The sequence below is a fragment of the Amphibalanus amphitrite genome, unplaced genomic scaffold (genome assembly GCF_019059575.1).
Source record: "Amphibalanus amphitrite isolate SeventyFive unplaced genomic scaffold, NRLGWU_Aamphi_draft 000342F_arrow, whole genome shotgun sequence".
Classification (NCBI taxonomy): Eukaryota; Metazoa; Arthropoda; class Thecostraca; order Balanomorpha; family Balanidae; genus Amphibalanus; species Amphibalanus amphitrite.
The window spans coordinates 121734-148767 of NW_024881837.1; the positions used below are offsets into that span (position 1 = coordinate 121734).

A 27034-nucleotide genomic window follows, 5' to 3' on the forward strand; every position below is an offset into this window, starting at 1 on the left:
GTTTGTCAGCAAAGTGTTCTACAGACCCAAATAAGCCCGAATTTTGTTTATAGTTAATTGTTTGCTATATGCAGCTCAATTTCGCCGATATAATCATACTTTTACCGTAACTTTTAGTAACTCCGAAAGATTTGGTTTCTGAAGAAGTAAATGCACAGTGACCTATGCATCGTATAAAAGTTTTCGAGCAGTGTATTCAAACTTTGAATAGCTGAAAGAAAACCTCACAGTAGCCCTCAAAACTAAACGAGAAGTGAACAGGCCTTCTATGCCACCACCACCACCACCATCGTTGCCGAACTCCAGCTGTCAAACAGCCTTGTTGAAGAATCGCCACTGACTGAAGACCATAAACCATTCTAGATAATCACTAACTGCAACTTTGAGCCACGCCATTACACACATTACAGTGTGCTAGCCAGTGCTTTCACCTCCTAATCGGTACCCATCCAATGTACCGATTAGGCAAATGAAAAACAATGTTAACAGTCATGTACAAGCTAAGAACCGTTTAAGTATTTGTAGTTAAAACAGTGAGTCTGTCATGAGTGCGCCTCTCGCCCCTGTAAACGAGGCTGGGCTGCCAGTTCTAATTTCAACTACCTCCCAAGTCGTTTATCACTAAACCGATACCAGTGTAAACGGCTGTTGGTTGGTAGTTGTCGAGTTATTTGTGTGTCGATTGGTGGTAGACATTTGAACGTTGTTTCGTTGTCCTCTCCAAGTCTACACGGCGTGAATATGCATTCTGGCCTGTTTACTTATGTCCGACACCATTTTTACATGGAGTCACTCGTTTTTACACCGCTCTTTCTCTGCGACATGATTTATTGCATTTTCAGCCATAACTCACTGGTTTAGTAGAATGTTAATGCCTGTAAACCCAACTGTCCGTTCTGGTACTATTTTTCTTTCCCTGGTTTGGGTGTGGCTAGCAGGCGAGTCAGCAAATGTTCAGACTAATTCCAGCCCCGGCCACAATGGCGGTGGGCGGGACCCGGCCTGGGAACGGCCGCCGATTGGCTGGCGCGGCGTGAGGCTCCGCCCCCGGCGCCGCTCGCCGCCCGGCCGGCCGGCGGGCGCCAGTTGCCGTGCTGCGCGGAGCGGGCGAGCCGCGTGCTGTGGGAGAGCGAGAGAGGGCGAGCGACCCGGCGACCGGCCGCCGTCGCTGCGCACTGTGCCGCACGGAGAGAGAGGGAGAGAGATACGTGAACCTGGACTGTCGTGACCTGAGCTGATCTGACCTAACCTGGAGTTCCGCCTAGCCACGATGGCAGGCTATGCGCAGTTTGGGTATCCGTACGCTACGGCCGCGTCGCAGGTAAGCACGGGAGTGGAGCGAACTGAGCACATGCTCCAAACGGTGCTTCGATTCACTAGAAACATCGGCGGTTTGTTAATAACTTGTTCTACCATTTGATTGAATGCTATTATTATTGTTTATCGTATAACTATTCTATTTTTTAGTTCCATTTGGTCACTTTCATAAGGCATATTTTCACGTTATGAATTTCTTAAATATAGGGGTGTTCCGTTTTTCACGCCTATTTGATTTTATTTGGAGACATGCAGGATAATGCGAAAAACTATCGTTAATTTTTTCACTGTCTTTGTGAACCACATAAGAGAGAAGTACCTAACAAATTACGTATTTAACAAGTTTTGGTATATTATCGGTAGAGTAAAGTGCTTCACAACAACTGCAATTTATCGGAAAAAAATGGGATAAGACGCTTTATTCTCCCGCTTCCAAGTCCCAATTAGCTATCGAATCCCGGTATCCAGTGTCATTCTGTTGCTGTTGCTGTTGAAAGTAGCAGTTCAAACGCATTATATTCATTTGCTGCATTCAAACACACAGATTTTCGGATTAAAAGCGCATTCCGGTGACAGGACGGGCTAAACGGAGCGGTAACGGCTTTAGCGGGCCCAGCGGACCGCCTTCCTCAAGTCCATAACGACTGGGCCGATAATATCTATGGCGTCTTCATTACGGGCACTGACGTGAAATGAATGGTCGCCACAATGAACCGATAAGGATCAGAGTGGGCGGCATGATCTCTCCATTGTGTGACATGATACGGCGGTCAAAAGAAAATGACAGTCATACTTTGGAATGTTGCCATTTCTACGAACCTTGTGCATTAGTGTCTATATAAGAGCTCACCTGCGCCGTGATGCGCGGAGCAAGCGAGCCGCGTGCTGTGGGAGAGCGAGAGAGATTGCCCAGACCGTGGTGTGGGTGCTTCTGACTTTGCTGCAAGAGGTAAATTTTTATCGCATCTTTCCACTGAGTCACCAGTTTTCAATGGTCTACGATGACTATTAGGTGGCGAGGCTGGACTGTATCATAGTAAGCTTTATCGGATGACTTTCTACGGCCTGTTTTTCTCACTGGATTCGTGCGGCGTGCTAATCCAATAGGCTTGATTCGTACCAAGGTTTGGGAGGCCTTCGCTGTCAGAACTTAACTATAATTTGCCTTTTTTGTGCATCTCTCTGACCCGTGTTGTCCATCCCCGACAGCTGCTGATGCCGGGCAGCCAGCCGACGGCGACGGTGGCCGGCGGCGGCGGCGGCTCCGGCTCGGGCTGCTGCGAGACGGGCCGGCTGGTGGCCGACCCGGTGACCGGTCAGCCCGTCTGCTCGTGTCAGTACGAGTCGAGTCGGCTGGCGGCGCTCAATTCGTACCCCCGCCTGCCGGCTGGCTCCTCACTGCCGTACGGAGCGGCCTATTCGGGCACCGACCAGGGACCCTACCCCAGCATCGGCGTGGACAGCTCCTACTTCAGCTCACTGGTGAGTGCCGACTTCCCCGACCGAGACTAACGATTGACCGTCGAAGACTGCCGCAAAAGATCAACGTCCAAACATTGCAATACGCTGTTAGCAATAGATCTTCCTGGCTCATTAGAAGACTTGTGATCACTGACCTGTATTTGTCACACTTGGAGCTCTTCACAAATCCTTACACGCAGACCACTTGTGACAGTACTTTGTCTTGCACATTATGTTGCAGATTATTTTTGCGCATTTGCGAAGGGATGGTTACTACTTATCACCTTCCTTCTGACACCGTGCAATACCGGTTTTGATAAATGGCCACACCAGAGTTGCTACGCGGGTCTGCCAGTTCCAGTGCGATCAGACTGATCCTTGCGTGGACATCTGGCAGGCTTTTGTGGCCGTCCTTTGCTTATCAACACCGGTCTTGGGTCACCGCGCCACAATACCGGCCACCGTACCAGTGCATTGCAATGCACAATGCATTGTCCCGCGTTACCGTTCAACCGGTCACTGCCCTTCCGTCACTGGTCACTGCTCCTCCGTCACTGGTCAGTGCTCCTACGTCACTGGTCACTGAACAACCCGTCGCCGGACCGTCACCAGGTCATTGGGCGTCGATGGCTGCATCACTCGGTCACCGGGTCACTGCATTTACCGACACGGACAGTCCCGGGTCACCGCACTACCCGGTCACTCGGTGACCTTACCACCACCACCACCAACACCACCTCCACACAGTGCCCACCCCGCGCCGGTGGGCCGGTGGGCCGTCCCGTCACACCCGTGTCGTCCCAGCCACTGGGACGGTAATTATTGGCCACCACTCGATGGATGAGCTGCCCAGCGAGCTCCCCGCAGCCGTGTTCCGACTACACGTCTTTTCCATTAGGCGCGGCTGGCGCACGGGTCCGCTGTGGGCCGCAGAACTCGGTACCGGGGAACTGGAGGGCGCCGCGGGGAGTGGAACACACGGGACAGGGGGCCTGCGGGGAGTGTGACCCACTGGGGAAGGCAGATGGATGGGACTGACACCTGCAGGGATTCGTGTAGGTGAGGCTGTGACGCCGGGCTTTGCGCCGGTGGGTGTTAGAACCCGGGGAGTGGCTAGCCCATGCTGACAAGTAAGTGAGAGACTCGACCACGTGATAAGCTAGAACTGATGAGGTCGAGCGTGGGATGAGTTGTTACAACAATTCCTCCATTGAATGTTTATCCGTCTAGTGACACACTGGCCCACTCGGGCCAAATGTAAAATTGTGGTTAATATGAAGTTCTTTCAAATGGTTCAGTTCCGTGAGGAATGAGGATCCTCCTCAGAGACTTATAAAATTATTGTCGTCGTCATTGTTCCTTAGGTATTTGGGCTATTTTAACGAATATTGTCTAAGAACATACATATTACATTTTCCCTCTACCAGATGTGTACACTGTCGAGCTCGGGCATCCGTCAACAAACCTCCAATTCCTCGCTTCCATTTCTCGCTTCATCCGCCAACATTTTGGCCGTCTGATGCACACATCCTCCCAGCCAGCCTGCGTTTCCACGGCCTCTCGCGACTCCCCACGTTGGTCGTCGCCCGCACGTCGCCTCTTATCGTCGCGGCCGTCGCGTTTTTGCCGATCTGTGTGTGTGAGGCTGGTCCTCAGCTCTCATCCGAGCGTGGCCCCTGCAGCTGCCACTGACCGGTGGCCGCGCGAGGGACAAATCCGTCCCGGCGCCGCCCCGTCGCCTGATTCGAGTGGGCCTCAGCGGACGGAGAACAGGGGATGGGAGGAGAGGATTAGAGCACTTCACGGATAGGCTTTTTAGGATCCGGCCCGGCCCATATCCGGCAAGTCATATCCAGATCCGCCCATTATCCGCCTTTCTTTGAATATCAGAATCCGGCCCACCCATGGCCCGTATTTGCAGCCAAACTTCCAAAAAATATCCGTAATAATCCGTTTCACCAATAACTGGTTTCACCCAACACTGGACTAACAAATTCATTCTAAGGGACCAGACAGCCATACATCTCACAGACCATCATGGTTCCAAAAAACATGCTTATAAACCTAAAACCACATAAAAATCACCACATTGGTAAACTAGGTATCATCCTGCCGCTTAACACATTAGGTTAATTTTTAACTTCAATGTTGAATGTTAAAATTTTGATCCATTTTGATCCGGGTTCAACCTTCAATTCCCAAATCCGGCCCGCCCATATCCGTTCTTTTTTAACAAATTTAGAATCCAATCCTATCCGGTCCGCGGATTTATCCGTGGATAACGGATTTATCCGGCCCATGAAGTGCTCTAGAGAGGATGCTGGTGGAGGAAGAAAGATGGGATGAGAAATGAGAAGAGGGAAAAGATAAGAGAAGAGCGAATGGACGAGACCTGTAGGCAAAAGTAAGCGAAATTATTACGAGTGATACGAATGAAGAATTTATTTGGACCATTAGCTAGAAGAAGCGGAGTTGCGATAGGAAAGGAGTAAAAGGGCAATGAGTTGACGACGAAGAATGCAAGTAAGGATGCAAGGAAGATGGAAGGATGCGAGGGTGAGGAGAAAAAGGCAGACGTGACTGGGAATCAGTGCCTCCGAGCAATTTTTGTTTGCGACATCCTCCCGACAGATCCGTTCCTTACGAATAGCTCCGACGGCTACAGCCGATCCTGGGCAGGGCCTGACAGATCCGCTTCAAGAGGCGCTAAGCCGATCTGACCACGTCCCGGTCCCTCTGAGCAGTCTCCCTCACCCCCCCCCCTCCCTGACGTCGTCCTCTCAGCTGTCCTCCCGCAGGAGGTGTCCTCCCCCGTCCGTCCTCGAGGGCGGAATGAATTACCGACCGCCCCTGCCGTAACTTGACACACAAATAATTTCGAGTGGCGCCAGCAGTCGGCCGCCGGCCGGACTCGCCGCCGCCGCCGCCGCCGCCGCCGCCGCCGTGCCCTCCCCCGGTCGGCGGCGGCGGCGGCGGCGGCGCGGCGGCTCGCGGGGCGGTGTCGGGAAATCGATATGTTTCAGAGCGGGTTCCCGCCGAGCCACCGCGCACTGGGGCGGCACCAACGAGGCCGACCGTTTTGCATGAGAATTAGCGGAAAGCACACAACACCGTCGGGAGCCCGGGTGATCGATTGAGCGCGGATGACTTTATTGAATGATAATGACGGTGATGAATTATTGTGATTCAGCGCCACCCGCTGCGTTCAAAACCGATGATCGGTTCATCGAGCAGTAGCTCTCAGCGGGACTGCCATGAATCATTTGTCAAAACACGGCAGGGTTGGATGGCTGCGGCGGTGGGGGTGGCGTGGTGGAGAAACGAAACTTGAGTCATTTGTCTCTGTTGCGCCACAACTGTCTCTGAGCAGCGCTTTGGCAACATGGCTCCCATGCCGGTCTAGATTGGTTCTATGTCTTGTTCCGTGAGGCCGTGATTGCCACCCCCTGCGTCGGAGGGTTACACAAACCAGTGGAGTTACACCCGGTGCCAAAAGAGCGCCGGGTCGGAGTTCACGGCATCGCTTCGGCGCGGGGGTGGCGCGACTTGAGCTCTGTGTTGGCAGTTGTGCCAGCAGCTAAAACACTGCCGTTTCGGCCCCGTTGGCTTTTATGGCATTTGATGGAGGTGTTAAACGTGCGAGTTTTCAACCTGTCACATAATCTTTGGGAAAGTGACTTTCTCATTTTCAGTAAAGTGAGTTTACCTTTGACAGGATGTTGTTCATTATCGCTGGATTGTAGATGTTTTTGAACGAATAAATGAATAGTAATTTTTGCTCGTGTATGTCTTAATTCTTTTTCATTTCAGTCCTGCAGTAGATAAGTTATATCGTCAAAGACCTTAGTTGAACTTCGCCTGCTCCGTGGTCTTCTCTCAATGTCTCTCAAGGATAAGAAACAAAATAGATACATTAATTCATGTTATTTATCCATGCTATAATTAACCACGTATAGAAAGTGGATATAATTGCAAGCAGGAAGCGCTGACCGCTGATAAGAAATTGTGAATATGTTTAGTTTGATGAGCGATGATTTTGGTCCCATTACGCTAATATCAACATAACGGCTAGATGATACGACCGAATAAGCCATAACATAAACGTTCATTGTTTGTTTGGGTAGTTAAATAGCGACGCGACGTTTAAAACAATGCCCCACCAATAAATCACGCTGATTATCATAACCGTTACAGCAATCTTACAGCCCTAGTGACTGCTCTTCATTAGACCTAAATATCAATATCCATAGCCATTCATTTAGTCGAGCAATGAGTGAAGTCAGTCTAAATCACCATTACCTGACGGTACGGCCGCGTTACGGTCAATATTACGGACATTACGTGCCGTGGACGTCTGTGAACGACATAGGGCGGCCGTCCGTGGGACTGGACGGCCCATCGGCGCGTCGGTACGTGCCCAGCTCACGATAGGGTTGTGGTGGGTTAGCTGTGGGGCTATCGACCCGGCAGCCAGGGTGCACCTGAACAACGCACGGTGACGTCGGAATACGACGCACTTTGGGACACGGGTGAAAACATGGTAATGGCTTGTGCGTTGACCGTTGAGTTATAGATTGGAGGATTGGATATCATCTACCTACAGAATTAAGTGCGAATCGGCAATGCGTTACAGACTACCTGGCGCATATCTGCATGATGTGATGCTTTTCTGCACTCTTCTGTCGAATTTCACCAAATAATAATGCCTGAAATTTATCTCTGCCTTACCTTACCAGCGAAACTCTCCGTTCAATGTTTACCATTAGCGGATAGATTCTAGTCTCAATCGAATGACGTTTGTGAAAGTCAAAATTGCCGTTTTCGGAGGCACTTTTATTTGACTATCGATCCCCTCTGCGTGCCTCTAACGAAAGGGAGCGTTTTCGCTAATGCGTCCTTGAAAGTGGTTCATAGTCGTGAGTCGTCCATAAAAAGCCCGTCTCGCTGCCGTCCCGTTTGGAACGCGCTCCGTTCAGAAGCTATGACAAGCACGCTAATAAAACTAATGGTAATAGGCTATAAAATGCGTCCGGCTCCAGCAGGCCAGAGCCGAACGTTGGGCCGAGCCGAGGGGTCTCGGCATAAAAAGGGAGAGGTCTCAGGCGACTGGACTTGTGAAAGGCGATTCAGTGTTCATGAAGATGAGGCAGTCATGAACATACCTACTTTTCGCGAAATGTATGCTTGTCTTTGGTGTATGGTGGTGTGATGTTGTGAACACGGCTCTCCCGGGGGACGAATTTTCAAAGAAAATGCAACCATAATCATCCGGTGACCACCTAACAACAGCGAAAATAGGTCTCCAGCTCATTGAAACATATTACCAGTGAGTGGCGGTTTTATGTCCCAGCTACCGTTACAATGTCAAATACACAGCCCACCTCCTTCAGAACAAATGAAGCTGAGAGTGACTTCTGTGCCATAAACCCGACCATCAACAGCCACTCAGACCCTACTTGTGTTCCTTTCTGATCAACATAAACTCTGCGTAAGTCCCAGCTATTTGAGCTCGGCTAAACGGTGGCTAGACGTGTGGGCGGAGTGTGAGCATAGTATCCGCTCTTTATCCCGTTTGACACATGACTGACAGCCGCCGACTACCCCTGATCCGCAGAACGCCCCGTATGGCCTGAAGGACACGCCCGGCACCGACATGGGCGTTTACGGCGGCCTGGGCAGCACAGCTGGCTACGGATATAGCCCTTACGACCCTTACGGGTAAGTTACAATAAGCAGACACTTGGTGCGTTGTAAATTCGGTTTTATATCATACGCCCAGCGTCCGATATTCTCATCTATAGTAATGTGCAGTCTTTCTAGCATGAGGTAGCATGAGGTGTGAGCCATTGAACGGGGGGAAATTCGTTCCGAGAATTGTCAGGTCATAAATCATGTAAGAAGCCGTCTCGATGTGTTACGTGAGAGCTGTTTGCGTGAGTGTTTAAAACCTAAGCCCCTGTGTCAAGAGCATAAAGAGATCAACTACTATCGGTCATAAATCTTTTATGCAGATGCAAAAGAAACAATTGTTCTTTGCCTACTCTCTAACACACAACAAAAGGGCAAATGACATGCAGAGTCGCATTGCATGGTGCATCTACTTCTCACTTATATTATCCCATTTATGCCCAGGAATATTGACCATCATGAAAATCGACGAAATCAAAATATGTTATGCTCCTACCAGGGCCTTGTATGGAATCGAAAATAATTTTTGCCTGCAGCAAAAGTTTCTCGAGAAAAACGTAAAAAACATGCGTTGCGAAATCGCAACGAAGGGCACACCGGGCGCCATCAGCGTTGCGAAAACGCAACGACGGGCACATCAGACGGACATAAAGTACACTGAACTGCCGTATATGCTAATATGTTTTGACAAAACATCAATCAACTGTTGACAACTATTGCTTGAAAATGCGGAACCCACATCCGTCATGCTCTATAACCCGCCTAAGAGCCTCAGTGAGGAAGCATAACTTCATGATTCGCGAACGGGGAGATGGCAACACGGTCATTATCAACCATTTACGTTGTCCATTGCTGTTCATTTAAAGTTGTGGTCGACACGTATCCAGGGTGATGCTTTCTTTTTGGAAGCTAGACAGATCCATTACCTCCACCTATCAGACCCTGCACAGTGCACACTGAATACAATTAAACGGAGGATTGGGAGTAAACCAGTGCCTCTCGTATGCGCGTATATCCGCAATCATTTTTAACCACCCTCCTAGGAGTAAAGTAAATTCCATTGCAGGTTAGTCGTACCCACTCTCAGCAAAAAGAAAAAAGGACCGATCCGGCTCTAACAAATTACCCGCGTAAGGCGTAGCGCATCACAACAAATCGACTCCCAGTTTATCATGTTTACACCTAATCCAAAATTTTCATGGCCCCACTCTCAGCGACCTTCACGTGTAACCTCTTTCTCGAGACAATGCCAGGACAGAATGGTGATTCGACGTCAATCCGTCCTTTCCATCTTCAGGATAGTTGAATCCTCCTCCACGCCTCATCCCCCTGTTCCGGGCTGGACCGGCAAGGTATATCGCAGTCGGGCAGCTCACATAGGAGCGCGCCTGTAGCCGGGTGCAGTGAGTGCTTGGGAGGGGGGAAGGGGGTGGGTCATGGGTGGCGGCTGCCCACTGGCTGGGCTCAGTCTCCAGTCTACGATTGACCGTGTCCGGTCAGACAAATGTCTCCCCTAATTCCAATAATCCTGCTAGCTCTAAAAATGGTCTGATTAGATAAAAAGCCTATCAAAGTAAGAAAACAGGCGTATACTCCACATCAAGCAGCTTATAAATCTATGCGAGTTATGAATCCTAAAAATTATTATTTTCCCATGGGTCCGCCCTCATTACCCCTGCCGAAGGGCTCAGCTACCCTCAGAGGGGGCCTATCCCACTATTTGCCGACCCTCAGTTATCTTTTCTAACGTAAATGCTGGTAGTCAGCAGATTCTATCCAGAGAATGGCGATGCCTATCTGTCGCCTGATACCAGAATACATCCCCGTTATTCATTATTTATGCACAATGTACATAGTAGATCCAATTTCCAAAGGACCTAATTATCTCTCAGCTCCGTTAGCATCGCCGACCGTTTGATGCATGGGTCCCAGAGGTCTGCACCGGCCGGCTGCAGCCGCGGCTGGCTGCAGCCCCACGGCTGTGGGCCGGGGCGGCTGCAAATATCTCCAAGAACACGGCTACGGCTATGGCCACGGCTGTGAGATTTCAAGCTCAATCTTAAGTACTCAAATATAAAATTTTAAATCCTTAATCTTACATTCTGATAAGCAGTCTAGCCTGTAAAAATCATGCAAAGGATGCCCAGCAGCATTGAAAGTGGTGAAGCCTTTGAAAACCTGTAATGTTTTTACCATTTGCTGTAAGGGAGTTTGCACTCTGGTATAGAATACTAATTATAGGTACCAATTGTTCCTTCATCATCAAGAGCTTGACAGTTTCAGAAAATGCAACATATTACATTGTCACATCCCTCTGAAATCAATCTCACCTCATCACCTGGTCATTAGGAGAGCACCTTACAGCTATTGAAGACTTGCGTTCAATAATTCTTTCAGGTGATAGAAAAAGAAATCAGGCCTAGGTAAAACAGGTAAAGGCTTAATAAAATATTATCTAAAATAACTCTTAGATGTATTTCTGGATTTTCGGCAAGTCCAATTACATAATATAAAACTGGCGCTTTATGTTCTAACTGGTGTGTGAGTGACCGCTAACAGAAAATGCTGATCAACGAAGCCAATGGAATTAGATTATAAGTGAGCATGAACCTTACTTACGGTTAATTCACATGATGGTGAAAACCCTGAACACGTAATTCACATAACGGTGAAACCCCTGAACACAATATTTCTTACGCAAGCTGTTGACTTTACTAATAAAATGACGTCTTCTTCTGAAAATGTAGAAGTTTGATACTTAATCTTTGTTTTAGAGCAAGTTTATAACTGTATAGTATTATTATTTATTAATTATAATTTTTATGGCTGTTTATAGTGACACAAAACAATTTATTGCCACTTCTTTGCTATTGACGTCATTAAAAACTCAAGTAAAATTTTTGATTGAAAGAGGCAATTGTGGCTCGCACGGCCTTGGGGATTTGAGCGAAGATCATTATTTGGAAAAATCAAAATAGATGAATGTTTTTCTTTCTTGAATTCTCAATAGTGTTTTGATGCCTTGCATATCAAATTAGTTTGAGACCAAGGCCGTATATAAGTTTGAGACTTGCTCAGAAGGCTGCTTCGAGTTCGAGCCTGGCATATCACACCCCAGAAAATATGCAAGGTAAGAAAGAAGCAGGAGTTTTGACTAGACAATCACTGTTTGACAGTCTATCAACTTCAGTTTCATTTTCCATACCTAACATTGATAATGAAAAGCATCAGGGTCTGTTGCTCTGTCCCACAACCATGCTTCAGGATTTGGCATTAGATGTCTACATTGCTAATGCTTCTATTCCGGTTCGTTGTTTATGTTTTCTGTTGATGTAGGTACTAACCTACCCATCTTTTTTAACCCCTTGCAAGGGCTTGTGTAGGCATGTGTTGCGCATCAGGCTTCAGGACTTCGGCCTAAAGCCAGATACACAACCACTTAACCTATGATGCTTCATGAGCTTGAGAATCTATAGCCCATTGCAATGTGCTTTTGGCTATATGTTTCAACTAAAAACAACTTATATACTATTTGGTTGCATTTCATTGACAGTATCCACGGCCGGCTGACGGCTGGCTGCCCACAGTTTGCCACGGCTGTGGGCGGCTGTGGCTGTGGAGCCACGGCTGTGGGGCGGCTAGGCTGTGGAAAATTGCAGCCGTGCAGAACTCTAATGGGTCCTTTTCCTACCATGCGATTTTCAGATGCATGGGAACACATTGCTTAGTGAACGAACAGCCCGAGGCCGAAAATCTGCGAGAGAAAAAGAAAGGAGTGTTTGTGGCTGTTTGAGCCAGCAAATATGAAATGTGTCGCAACATTTTACGTGCGAACGCACCTTGCACTAAACATACCTATATACGTCCCTCATGGCATAGGCGGCGGAGCGGGGGGAGGGGGCACCGGGGCACCGTGCCCCCTTGATTTTGCCATTTTAACATTATCCCGATAGGCGTTGCATGGAAATGGAAATGAAAAGAATGAGACCAAAAGTCAGCAGTGCTCCCCCCCCCCTTAATTGAAGATGTTCCGCCGCTACAGCCTCATGGCTACAAAATGAGAGAGAGAAAGAAAGAGAGAGAGAGAAAGAGAGAGAGAGAGGGGGAGAGAGTTGGGGAACGAGGAGGAGAGGGAGGAAGATGGGGGAGAGAAAGAGAGAACCCACAGCGTATCACGAGTGAAGTCTACTGTTGATATTCATGCTTCCGCTACCCTGCCAATGTGCCCATCGTTGCGTTTTCGCAACACCGCTGTCTTTCCGATGTGTCCTTCGTTGCGTTCCCGCAACGCGACCGTAGTCATATTTGAAAATAGTCACAAACCCTTTTTGTAGCATTATTTCTTAACAAAATGCATATCTACGCTATTGTAGGGACTCTGCAGAATATGTTTACACAATTTTCATTACGATATTATTAAGCACTTAGCCTACTTATCTTGGTTTTTGTGACGTCATCACTCACAAAACCTTCGACTTCCCTCTGGGAGCTCTAGGCAGTAACTTACCGGCCGCACAGAGTTGTAACTGCGTAGTATCATGCGCACAACCATGCTACACACGCTGAAACTTGTCTCATCGGTTAGTCTCTTTTACACACTTCTCAAGCTTCGATCACGTCGACGCTTGCTTGCGTTGCGAAAACGCAACGAAGGGCGTAAATGGGTTATTCATTTAAATATAATAATATAACTACAAAGAAAGCAATGTTCGCTCACTAATACGTCCTTTCAATAAATCAGACACATTGCGTGTCTGAATAGCCGTCGAATGTTGTGATTAAGCATCGTCGACGCTGTCTATAATTGCACAAAGTTGCCACCGTTCTTCCCCATAATTGCAGGCCAGCTTGGATGTGGAAGTGTTATTTTCCACGAGCAAAGTGTTGCCAAATGACAGGAACGGCAATTTGGGAAGTCATAATAAAAACATAAACGGTACTAATGCAAATTTACAACTAGAAGTAACACTGTTACCAATAATGCATTTCGAAATTTATAATAGGAGGCAATGGTAGTGAAGACAGCGCTGGCCGCTGCCCTTATTCTAAAACAAATCGTGTCTTTTGTAGTTCCGACTGCCTGTTTCATCACCACCCTTTATTTTCTTTCTATTTCCAAATAATTTTTAAGCACTTAGCTCTTTGGTTCACTGCCCTGCGGCTTTGCGATTTTATTTGAGTTTTATTTTATACCTTAAAACATGATCACTGATCAGTGATCACTGGTCACCCACGTCCTTTCCTCTTTTTCCTTACCTAAATTTAATCTTATACCGCCTGCTATATTTCGTAGCGTCGGTGTTTATTTTAGCATCTGTCGTTTGCTTGAAATCTACTCTGCATGTTTCTTCCTCCATACCGTCATCACACACTGTAGAATTTCTTACATACTTTGACCCGCTATGACCCTTTGTGACCCGCTGTGACCTACCGTGCCAGCTATGACCCTTTGTGACCGTCTGTGACCTGTCGTACCCCACTGTGACCCACTGCGCCCCAGTTTCTCCCCGTCCCTCCACGCAGCTTAGCGCTCCCCTCCTCTCGCCCGCATCTCTCCTCTGTTTCTGTCCCGAGACCGGCCTTAATTAATACGTCTCCCCTCGGTCGCGACTGGCAGCTCGCTGCCTTAATGAACAGACGTGGCTGGCCCTACTGCTCTGTCAGACTGAGAACGCGCGGCGGTGACGCTGGATGGCGTCACATCTCCCCAATTTAGCGCTTAGGGAGCCAGTCGTTTAGATTAATTCCCGAGCTATTTAGCACAACTCGCGGGAGGGAACTTTAACAGGAAACGCTTTTGTGGCTGTTTAGTGCTCATTCGCTGTGGTTTTGTTCCGGCTACCGTGAAAACCGTGGGATCTGCTTTCATGTTGGAAAACAAGACACAGAGTCGTTAATTATCCAGATCACTCATGAGCTAATGATGATTAGTGATGCATGTAAACAAAAGCGCCGGTGTGTGAGCTTGTTTTCGAGGCAATTAGGTTGTCCGGTTTCATTATGAATTTTATCCATCAATCCCTGAAAGACGTTCGATTTTTTTCTTATGCGAAACGGCTCCTGTCTTTGAGGTCTACCACACACGTGGCTTTTCATCGTTATAGGGCATAGGAACTGCTCTTCCCGGCCAGGTCGGTTAGGCTAGCGATTAAAAACAGAAAAATACTGGTCGATCGGTGTTATTACTTCTGTTGTTTTGACTTCATTATAAACAATGCGAGCGGATTTGTGTATTGAAAAATACCCTCGCAGTAAATCAGTGCAAAAACGGAAAAATTCCATTTTGTTTTATTTTCTACCACAGTGTACACTCGTGCCTCATGCCGAGTGTTGAAAGTCATAAGGTGACCCTTCCACAACATCGTCGTGGATACCGTGCATCTAGCCTTTGCATCTCCCTGCACTTTGTTAAACTACGTTCTAACAATATTCATACATGCTTCTCTGGCACACTACAAAGTGCACGGTGCATGTCGTCTGTGTTTGTCTCACCCCTCTGCCGCCTGGGGGTCCCCTCCGGTCCCTTACCCGGGGGCCAAACAGCTATGGCTGCCGACCGGCCGACGCGGCCCGCCGGCCCGTTTTGTTCGCCGGCCGGCAATGGCCGTTGAGCGATGTCTACCAAATGGTGCGTAATTGGCGGGTAGCATGCAAACGGCCGGCTAGCATGAGAGACGGCCGACCGGGCCCGGGCGCACGCCGACACGATTGGACGAGCCGGAGGAAGGGGTGAGCGAGCCGGGATGGAGGTCTTAGGTGTGAAATTAGCCGGTTCGGCAGGCGCACGAGGTCGTCCGAAATGTGCAGTTACAGTAGTTTTGAAGAATAATTGGGGAATAGATGTTCGAGCAGTAGCGGCAGCCGGTAGAGTGGCTGTGCAAATGTGTAATGGGGCGCAGCTAGGTGTCTGTTGAGACTTATCTGATTTGTGAAACGGTGGGAAGGAGAGAAAACGCTGCCTTTTTGGCCAACAATGGATCAAAATTACGAAACAGGTCGGCGACACATGTATGCGGTTGAAGTAGGACTCAAAAACGTTTCACAATGCGGCTTTGCCGCGCGATATGAAATCAGGTTTCGGTAGCGAGGGGTAGGAGGAAAGCGGGCTCGTCACCTAAGCTCGCGAGCATGACGCGGTCTGTGTGTGACGTCTTTGCCTTATCACGACTACTCTTTCGCGAACTACACGACCGGGTAGCAGTGAGCAATGCCAGCTTATGTCAATCTAACTAATAATGAGCAGCCCTAATTGTCATATCTGATTCACTCTTCAAAGGGACGTATAGCCCTTGTCGAGCAAAGTATTCATCGAGTGATAAACAAATGAAGGCTAATTGACGTAAAACTGCATCACCTGGGGTGTAGAAGATGTAGTATACAGTGCGACTCTTACCTCCCCACCGTCTCATCTTAGCAAACAGGTTTGTCAACCTCAGCCAGCAGCCTGTCTCATGCAGCTAGCAACCCGTGACATGGCACGTGATGGGTATAGATCCGGGAGGTAGAAAGAAACATTATGACGTCACGTCAGTCACAGGGCCACGGAGTCGTTAAGGGAGGAGCTATAGTAACTAGTAAGAAACATTCAGTGAGCAAAAGGTCTTGACCTAAAGGGACGTGACCATCATGCGAACCAGGCGTGGGCTGTAGTGCGGTTTGCGGGTAGGGACGAAACGCTCAATATTTAGATCCGTGAAACATTGGAATGGCAGGCGTTCTTGGTTACCACGATAGTCAATAGTCCCCTTTTTAGAGAAGACTCCAGTCACTGCACCTCAGAGTTTCAGAAGTCGCCTTTACCACAGTCTAGCTGAAGACGCGGCGGCCACCCGGGTCCGGTCCTGAAGGCCCAGTTTTTACCGGCGCTGGCCCGTCTCAATGGACCGGCCGGAGCAGTTTTTCCCAGCCAACAGCCGACAGACAGGCGCCAACGGGCGACCTAATAGAACCAATAAAATCCAGATTATGTCCGGCTAAATGATACAACTGTCGACCGTGCGTGTGCCTGAGATGCCAATGATTGATGTGAGCCAGAACTGGTTGGTGGGGCTGGCAGGCACGGAACTCCGAGCATTGACGAGTTGAGACAGCGATACAGACTACACGGCAAAAACGCCAACAACACGATTAGAGCCACACAACAACTGATTTCAATTACTGTCGATTTGAAATTGATGTTGATTTTATTAGGGTTTAATTAGGGAATTAGGAATGGCGTTGCGTGCTGCGCTATTCTGGGGTCACCACTAGGCCGTTTAGACAACCATGCGAAGTCTTCAATATCATTGCTTTTTTAATTGAAAGATTTGAGAAGTTATGTGACAGCTTATTAATATATTTCTCAGCAGAATAGGTATCTTCCTGTGCAAATCACTTATCACTTGATACGACTTCGCTCAATCAATGTGAAGTCACAGCTAAAAGGCATTTTGACAATGACGTCATAAAAAGATAAGATCTGAGAGACCTGTTTTTGAATTATTGCCTAAACATTTGTACACAGTATCTCATGTTGCCAAATTTGATGACGCTATTGATTACAACTCTGGTGGCTCTGGAATCACTCATGCCATCATCGGAAGCAGTGTGTCTGTTTGAAATACCCGACGTTTGGCTACTTATCCACACAACCATGTTCAGATGACATGGGTGTGTTTTGGGACACCAAATCAACGTTAACTAGAGCGTGAGTTTGCAGATGATGCAAGCAGTGTCTTCGAAACATCCATACCTGTCTGTAATATCCAAAACGTTGCAACTTATCAAAAGTCGTCGCTGAAAATATGCGTTGGCTCGATATTACTTCCGTTGATATTGGAATGCTTTTATTCATTTCGAATTTTGATGCGTACTCACTGGATTCCAGTGCAAACAGATTTTCTGTTACGCTGGCAAGCTAGATTATCATTGATCCGAGCAGCGAGCTCATGACTGATGAGTGAGGTAATTGCCGCTTTAGGCACGCGATGGTGCCAAAGCCTCTCATTCTCGTTCCTCCCCGAGTGGCAGCGACCGGAGGGCGGTCATTGTACCCGCTCGTTGACAGTAGGAACAGCGAGCCCACAGTCACCCACCTCCTGCTGCGGTCCACTCCTTCCCAGCCGGACATTCTTGTACCACCAATCAGCCGGGGGATCTCGGATCTCGGATCCCAGTTCGGCCTACCGCGGGCCGGGGTAGGTCGGAGTATCCGACGGTCCCCGGCCTGGTGCGCTCAACCCGCCAGCCGCACATTCTACACGACACAGCGCGTGGCCGCGGAACGCGACGAGAAGCGACGCACCGCGACCCGGGTCAGATTTACGGGCTATAATTGAGACTGATCCGGCGCGATACGTCGCCGCCGTCCGGCACGCGCATAAACCAACCAGCGGGAGTCTGTCGGGGACAGATAAGGCAGAGGTGACGGACGGCGGGGGTCGTCCGGACGCCGAGCGGGCTCCCAGAGCTGATCTACGCCCCGGAGGATGGGAGCTGCCAGCGCGGCTGGCCACCGGCTGCTGGCCCGAACAGCTGAACGCCAGGGGGTCCGGGCTGCAGCCAGTGAAGGGCCCGGGCGAGCAGGGATTGGGTGTCGGCAGTAGGGGCGCGCCCCGGGAATCTGCTGGGCTCAGCCTCCCGCTGACTGGACTAGAGATGGTGTCTGACACACTGGTATGCCTGCAGCGAGCCAGGTGGAGCCATACGCTGACGTGAGGCGCTGACCCGACGAGAGATATGTCGTGCTCAATTTCACGCTGGTTTTCATCGCGAATGTTTTCTGTCGTCCAATGATTAACCGTTTTCCGGCAGGTATGGAGGACACTATGATTTGTCGGCGAGGAGGAAGAACGCCACCCGAGAGTCTACAGGAACCCTGAAGGCCTGGATGAACGAGCACAAGAAGAACCCCTACCCGACCAAGGGCGAGAAGATCATGTTGGCCATCATCACCAAGATGACGCTGACACAGATCTCGACCTGGTTCGCCAACGCGCGAAGAAGACTGAAGAAGGAGAACAAAATGACTTGGGAACCGAAGAACAAGACCGAGTCAGATGATGACGAAAGGAAATCAGAGGATAAAGAAAGAAGTGAGGGAGACAAAGATGAAGCAGAGAAAGGTAAGCATGAATTCTCACTAGATTCCTTTGTTAGCACCACTGTCATGTTCATTGCGAGGAAAGAATAAACGTTACAAGTCCGGCACTCACTTGCTAAACTACGTGGAGATTCGAGATCCTGCGTATTATCAACGTTGCTGTATGCTAATTGTTCACTTGCGTTGAACCTTGCGATGTTTGGACCAATGAGCTAACCCGAGAAGTTATATCGTTGTTGAAGCGTAGCGTTTTTCCTTTCTGTGGGCTAACATGTGCCTCCTGCGTCTTTTCCCAGACTCTGTGCTTGGCAACGACACCTCGGACGCCATGTCGCCGCTGACCGGGACAGAGGTCAAATCGGAGACGCTCTCACCCACCGACAGCTGGAAGGAAAAGGCAGCCGCCGCCGCCGCCGCCGCCTCCCTGGACGACTGCAACGACCCGCAGAAGCCCAAGATCTGGTCGCTGGCCGACACAGCCAAGTGCAAGACGCCGCCGCCGGCGGGCGGCTGGCCGGCGGCCAGTGAGGGGGCCACCACGTTCCCGCTGCCGGCCACCATCGGGCCCGGCGGCACCCCCTTCGGACGTTACTCGCACCCGAGTCACTCGCAGGCGCAGGCGGCCCAGTCTCAGGCGCAGGCCGTCCAGTCGCAGTCGCAGTCTCAGCCGCAGTCCACGGCGGCCGGCTACCACCACAGCCCGGCCGGCGGCAGCTACGTGGCCTCGGGCGGGGGCGGGGGCGGCTACGGCGGCATGGCGGCGCCGCCGCCGCCCGGTCTGTCGGCCGCCGGCTACAGCGAGCCACAGACGGACACGCCGCCGCAGACACCGCCCAGTCTGAAGCTGGGACAGCTGGCCGGCGGCGGGCTGGCCAAGCTCTCGCAGATGGGCAGCGGCAGCTCGCTGGCCTACGGCGGCTACCCGGCGGCCATGTCGTCGGGAGGCCGGCTGTCGAGCGGCCTGGAGCGGCGGACGGACGGCTACTCGACCGGCCACCTGCCCGCCCAGCAACAGCATCACTCACACATGCAGCAGCAGCAACAACAACATCAACACCAGCAGCAGCAGCATCAACAAATGCCGCTAGATATGAACTCCTACGCAGCAGCATACAAAGAGTAAGTACTCCTCATATAGTTTTCTCAGTAACGAGTTGACATTCATTCCCCATCAGTTACAGTTCAGTGTTCTCCAAGCAAGCCACGTCCGGAATCTGTGCCTCTGCTCCCCCATCTCGTCCTCCGTCCTCTCTGCGGCTTTTTCTGCAGCGTCTCTTCTGGGAACAATGCCGCGATTATACATCCTCATTCATCAGATCAGAGAGCTTCATCATGTACCGCTCCCGCCTGTCACGCGGCGTCGCATCGATAACGACTCGCGACACCGACCTCGCGCCCGCAGTCCCTGCCGATCGTGAGCCGATTCCAGATCCATCTGACGCGTCCTGCACAGACAATGCACCCGCTCCGAGTGCGCCCCACGCGACCTGTCGGTGACGCATCTGCGGACGCGCTGAAACACTCCCTCGTGTGGCGCCGCTCCTCGAGTCCCCGACCGGGAGCTGTCCAGACATGTCTATATCAGCGCCTTAAAAATGCAGGCCCCCAATGTGCGGCCATCGGTCAGCGGCTGCGATTTCCTCGGATTGTGTCTGGTTCGCACCTCGGCGGCCGAGTTATGCCACGGCTGAGATGGGGCCATCCGTCAGCAGCGGCGCACGGCGTGCCAGCTGGGTCGCGCGCCGTCCACACGACGATGTCCAGCCTGCGAAGGACAGGTGTCCAGCTCGATTCTGGAAGTCCGAGTGACGGCCCAGACGCATCAGCTGAGACATCGAGACAGTTGCATCAGTGCAAATGGGTAGCCATTCAATGCATGTGTTGATCGGACTGGAAATCTGGTTATATTCAGACTGGGATCGGTGAAGGTCATGCTGTTTACGACCCAGCCGTAAGGTCGACCACACCTTCCCTATCAAACTAAATCGCGCCGGCTGCGGAACCCTGCAATCGCTGTTGTCATGACAACGAAGCGTCGCCCCTGGTTACTGTCCGTTGCTGGGCTGTTTTATAGCGATCAGCAGGCCCCAACTCCCGGTGGAATTTAACAGCCTTTGACAGACAGCCTGGTCTCGTTGGTAACTCATCGGGCAACTCCCAGGCCTCCGTTGACCAGTGCTGATGAGTGATGGGCGTTTCCTGTTGCCTAAAACTCGCTCGTGTGCTGCCGTATGCACACCTCGCCTGGCTGTCATGAGCCGTCGCTGGCCGCCTGCCTTATTTGTCGTCTCTGGTGGCACCAAGCCAAGCTGCAAATGAGCAGGATTTATTGCCGCGCTCGTGTGCAATGCCGGGCAGTTGCATGGCACGCTCAGGGTCGCCGGGGATGGGGTCGCGGCGACGTTCACTGGACACTCGTTACTGGTATGAGGTCAGGGTTCTGGTGACCATTTGGACCCCATACCTTGATGGGAAGGGATTGCCAGGTCACCCACCCGCGCCTAAGGTCCGGCTCGCACTTCTGTGCCGTGGTGGTAGACGTATGTCCTCGTTCTAGATTCATCAAGTCGTCTTTTTGAATGATCTGGTCTAAACGCATTCAATTATCCGTGATCTTCCTAACTACTTATCTGGGAACGTCGACGTCGCGCCATCGCCAATGCACACATCGAGTGTGAGAATGTTTGCCCAGCCAATCTCCCGTCACCTAATCAGCGTGAACTGAAGTGTGTTATTGTTTGGGATCTGGATGCCTGTCATTGCTCATTCGGTGCAAAGTGGCCACCTCTGGGCAATGCCGATACCGCAGGCGATTCCGGCACTCCACTGATCGCCGTGGATCACCCACGAGAGCCTGTGGATTAGTGCAGCGAGTCGGTGGATTAGCCCATCAGTTCAGCGGGTGGTTAGCCGGATCAGTCGATTAGGCGATTGTTTAGCACGTGGCCAACTCGGCGGTCGGCGCGGTGGGGGGTCGCTCGTCTCGGGCGTGCAGTGAGGCGGTCAACACTCGGCCGGCGCCATTAATACAATCGAGACGATCTATCCTGAGCAGCCCTGCCGGGAAGTCGGCCTGGGCAGCCGCAGACGATGGGTGACAGGTGGCTGGTGGTGGATGACGGCGCCGGTTGACTGGAGCTGTTGACTGTGGTGGGTTACCGAGAACGGCTGACAGCTGATAGACGGCAAACGATTGTAGAATTATGGCCTGCAATAAATCATCGGCGACAGTTATCACTAGCGAACACCACCTTCCGCTCAGCGAGTGACACCTTGTCCACCTACACCATCTACGTGTACATCTTTCACCGTTCTCACGGCACGCAGCGATTCTCTCGAGCTCCCTCACTAGCTGCTTCTACGTCATCTCAACCTCCACCATTTCCGTCTTCTGCCGATTCCACGTTGCCTTCTGCACGCCGGGACCAGTCGAGGTAGGGACACACTGAGCCGAGACGCGCCGGGTCGGGCCGTCTTCTGCAGCGTGCAGCCGGGCGCTCGATGATGAAACACGACATGTGAGGCGTCTGAGCCGCGGTCAGCCGGACGGCCGAGCCGCACCGGGGTCGCCATCCATCACAGAGCGCAGAGACAGCTTCGGCCGCGGTAGACAGAGGAGGCTCGGCAGATGGAGTAGGCACTAGGCAGGGCAGAGGAGGCAGGGCAGTTGGAGGAGACGGAGAGCTGACGTCAGGCCAGACAGCTTGAGCTGCTCCCGGCCAGGTCGGACAGCGCATAGTCTCGGCGAAATCCGGCAACATGGAGATTCGTAGCGAAACCTGATGAACCATACTTCGCTCCTGATCAGAGTAGGCCGGATCAACTGAGGTTTGCGGCGAAGCCCGGTAGAATTACGTCTCTGCTCCAAAGTATGCCAGACAGCGAATATTTACCCAGATCTTTCTTCTGGTCTTGTGGGTCGAGCCGGACCACGCAGCCGCAGACAGTGGTTCCTGGTCACTTCCTGTTGTGTCCGAGGCCAGTCCCACTAGCCGCTCCTTCACTTCACCACACATCACTCAATGCCTGCCAGAGAAAAAAGGCGATACGCTGAGCGTGGGCTAACAGGCTCGATTTAGTACTCACGTCACGCGTGCCCAAAAATACAGTCTGCAAGAGGTGAAGGTGTGCTTTTGATTGAGTGCTGCCTTCACAATCCTGCACCTGGCCCGCTGATGCACTGTCTTCGTCGCGTTAAATGAGCTAAATGGGGTGATCCGCCCATTGTTAACGAAATCCTCGAGAGATTAGGAAGTACCCAGTGACCTGATCAAATGTCAGACGATGTCGAGTGTCTACTAAAGGGAGTGGGCGCACCTAACGATTTGTTTGTGGCATAGTTGAAGCTTTTAGGAAGGGCTTGATAAATGGTGAAGGACGTTTTCTACTGTGTTCAACGTTCAACTGATTCGACCTGAGTCTAACAGGCTGTGTTTGCCCCGTTTCAGCGGCAGCTCGGCCTCCATACCCCCTGCCGAGTACGTGTCTCCCGTGTGAGGCAGGCCGCCTGCCTCCGCCCGTGTGACCTGACCTTGACCTGACCTCGGGTCGGCCGACTCGTCCACTGAGGTAAGACATCCCGCCGTTCTCGGGGGAGAAGACCACACAGACCACACTGGACCACATCGGGGACCACACCGAACCCCACCGTCCCTCCCACACCACCCACCCTCCACGCAGCCTGGCTGCCTGCAGAAATTAATCCGGCCAATTACTTGGCCAGATTGGCGTGCGATACCAGCCGCCTGTCGTTCCGATGTACGGGCGTACATCACTATCAGTCGGCTAACGACTCCGAGTTTGTCTCGTGTCGCGGACCAGTCAGCCACAACAGCGCGAGCTGTCACATTTTGCGGCTTTTTACACGTGGAGCGTTTATCTGATTACACTCCGGGAAACATTGTCCCGTGTGATCGCGCTAGGATAGCGCCCAGGCTGCAATACCGGACGACCAGTACGCAGCAGTGTCCGGATGAGAGCATGCAGCGACCGTCAGTCCCTCGGTGGTCCCAGGCTGGAGGCTGGTGCTAGACAGGGGATTCAGCTCGGCCGGCTGCAAGCGACGTTGTTGGCTGCTTGTTCGTGGAGGATAAACCCTAATTGCACGTGTACTATCGGACAAAAACACGTTTTCGCTAATGACCGTCACAGAGACGGGTGTATGCGGTAGAGTTGGAGCGTGACTGGTGACTCGAAGCCAGGTGTAGACGGGGAATGGGTGTATAGCATCGATTCAGGTGTTCATGACAGTGGCACAAAGCGACCGGAGTTACTTGCGACACTTGCGAACGCACATGGCTTACAAGAAATGTCAAACTCAGATGTGTTTTTTCATGCTCGAGTAATATGTGAGAACGCTTCAATGAGTTTCTAAACAACCGATGCCTCGCTCTCATGGCTCCTTTGGACAGAATTCAGAAACATATGTAGCTAATCATGTGTGAACGCACATCTGTGTTATGTGGGTCTGTTCCGTTCATTTAGGTCGTGATTCTTCCCTTTCCCCAGCCCTAAAAGAGGCAAAGCTGAATCCACCAGACTAGACCGGAAACTTGTAGATAGCGCAAGAAAATTACGGTATATCTAACCGCAACAATTGTCCCCAGATTTTCCGGTCTTCAGCGCGGTGCGGCCGGACGCAGCCATCTTCGCGCACCATCAACCCTGCGAGCCAGTGACCTGTGACCTGAGACAGCGTGAACTGTGACCTGGGATGGCGTGACCCGTGACTTCATGACCCACCATCGGTCAGCGCACCAGGCCAAGGCGTCACGAAATTGGTGAGAAATACGTGATGCACAGTGTGACTGGCATGATAGAAATGGGCGAGAACGACACATTTGTCAAAATGGCTCTCACATTATGATGATATGTGTCTTAATGTGATGTAAAATATTACACGAGTATGATGCTGACTTTAGTTATTTTAGTGACTGGATGGGCGGTCTTTCATTATTTGGCAATATTCTATGAGAGATACATTTAAAAAACATATTAATTTTGATATACGTTGTATACTGTTTGTGTACAAATGTAAGTTTTTTCTTCAAATGAACGTGTGTTTTAAAAACAAATGCCTAACTTCCCAATTCCTCACCAATGACTGTGAATTCGTTGTGTCCCTAAAAAGATGGACACTGACTTATAATTAACAACAACATTTTTTTTTTCAGCACCGCTTCGATCGAGGGCAATAACCTCATAAGTCGGAGCTATGTCACCTAACCGACGCCCTTCGTCACGAAATCGTCACGTCACAGTTCGGACCGTCACTGAACCCATCCATGGCGTCGCGCCAGACGGGCCGTTCACCGTCACAGCACGGTCCCGCTACGGCAAGAGCACGGCTAGAGCACGGTCGGTCGCTGCGTTCGAGTCGGACCGACCAATTCAGTGGACTGTGAACTGCGGTCAGCAACATTTGCGTGAGCACACAGACAAGGTCATTTTCACACTGTGGTGGGGCCAGCCTGGACTCAAGTGTCTATTGCGTGTCCATGCTTTGTCATTGTAAGTGGTAATTTGGTGACATATGTCAGGCAATAATGGCGTGTAGGCGGTGTCCGGCGCGGGCAAATTACAGTGATAGGGCTAAGCTCAACACTCGCGTAGGTGATCCTCGATACGTAGTGCGTGTGCTAGTGTCTGTGTATGTATGTGTGATGTGTGTGAGAGAGCTGTTTACCAAATGGAGTGGAGCGATGATGGGAAACAGATGTCCGGCTGGCTCATGAATGAGACTGTTCAGTGTTTGTTCGTATAATGTTAGCTATAAATGACCGAGGGTAAGCGGTGGAGACGTCTGAAGCACATGTCGAGCGGCTCATTTAGTATATGACTTCCGTTTGTTTTGGTAACGCACCGATGTTGAGCCTTTGATTTCTGGTGAAAACCAATAATTTTCATGGGGCTTGTGATTTATAATTTACGTAGGCTATGCCAATTTGTTAACTGTTGTTCCTGTTTTGATGTATGAATCAAAATCATCAAATCTTTGGGCGAATTTGTCCAACCAACCAAGGGTAAACAACTATTTCGTTCTTCTTTTCACTCCTCGAAACTATCGCTTGCCTATCACCTGATTTCCGATGAGTGTCCGCACTTAATTTTACGTGCTAGGGGATGGGCCGAGTACAATAAGATAAGTGTCAAACGGGCCCGCTGCTCTTGTGTTGCATTGTTTTACTTATGTCGGTGTACGCCGGTCGAGACATCGAGTCTCAATCTCAGCAGCCGCAGAGCGCTGCAGCGCAAGATGCTCGTGGCTCGCCATCTGTGATATGTAGGGTGGGTGTGCCACCAGTGTTGAGATTTGTTGTCGGTTTCGTGTGACCGTTCACGAAGGCGATTGTGCTGCTGCTCGGAAAACTATGGCACTGTGTGCGGGGGGTGGAAAACTTGTGTGGTCAACGCTTTTCAATTTGGATGCTTGTAAGGGTGGGACTTGCATTGCGGACGCTTTCGTGTAAATGTGCCATAATGTTCTGTCTTGAGGCTTGTTTATGGGGGTGTGGTGATGTAAAATTATCACAAATGAGTCGTAGACACATCAACGTTAGCGTTCGAGGTGCGGTTATTTGCCATGGGTACAAATTAACATGAATACACCTGAGTGTAACAAGAGAAGGTCCGTGTTTTCTGGAATTAAAATAGACGGGTTAAGTTGGTCATATTGGGGTCTAAAACTCGAAATTATAACTTCAAAGAGGCTACCAAGCTTGTCATTACGGGCTTGACACGCAACGCTTGAGACTTGAGGAACATCCGTAGATTAGAACTATACGCCTAGTTTATTTTCTGTCATAATAAAATCAAACCAGCATTCCAGTAAGAAATGTGGTCTTCTATCGTCAATAGGTATTTTCAGCAAAAGCAGCCTCTTATAGGTACGAAACACTGGTCTGATATGGGAACTGAACAGTGCCCTCATGTGCCTACCAATAGCTCCCCTTAGCACGCATCACTGACCCACAAGCGTCCGTCAGGCTCCATCTCACAGTTGACGCCACTGCAGCTCGGCTGTCCGGAGCCGACCCTTGTGAGAGTCCGCACCGCCGCCATCCCCGCCCCAATGACTCACCAATGGGCGCCGCTGAGGTCCGTCCATCCGTCCGTCCGACAGCTCTGCTCGAGTTATGCCCCGGGCGAAGCCGCGCCGGCCGCAGCATGAAGCACGCATTACCTGAGCATTAATCAGTCCAATATTTGTCGATGTGTGTAATTAGACGGCCATTAACGGGGCCATCACTGGCTGTCGGCACGGTTCAGTGCGCCGGCCGTTGATGGTATTCACTCCGCGGGCGGCTGTGCAGTGTGCACGTCTAACGTCGAGTGAAGTCGAGTGAAGTTGGACGATCGACGACGTCAAGTGACGACAGTGTTGTTGGGTGACGAAAAGTGACGGGACATTGATGGAACTTATATAAGTGACGCCAATGGACGCGCATGTGTAAGGCGAGATTAGAGGAATGTAGGTGAACGCAGCAG

The 27034-nt window shown here is 50.7% G+C and overlaps 1 protein-coding gene across 1 annotated transcript; it reads left to right on the plus strand.

The window, feature by feature from the left end:
* The first annotated feature begins 1084 nt into the window (after positions 1-1084).
* On the plus strand, positions 1085-26173 carry LOC122389042 (homeobox protein araucan-like). The gene is made up of 8 exons (XM_043380700.1): positions 1085-1321; positions 2527-2799; positions 8393-8496; positions 18259-18569; positions 18844-19666; positions 22996-23116; positions 24154-24327; positions 24721-26173. Exons 1-6 carry the CDS (start codon positions 1271-1273, stop codon positions 23042-23044), a joined length of 1611 nt encoding a protein of 536 aa, XP_043236635.1. The 5' UTR covers positions 1085-1270; the 3' UTR covers positions 23045-23116; positions 24154-24327; positions 24721-26173.
* Positions 26174-27034: the final 861 nt, after the last annotated feature.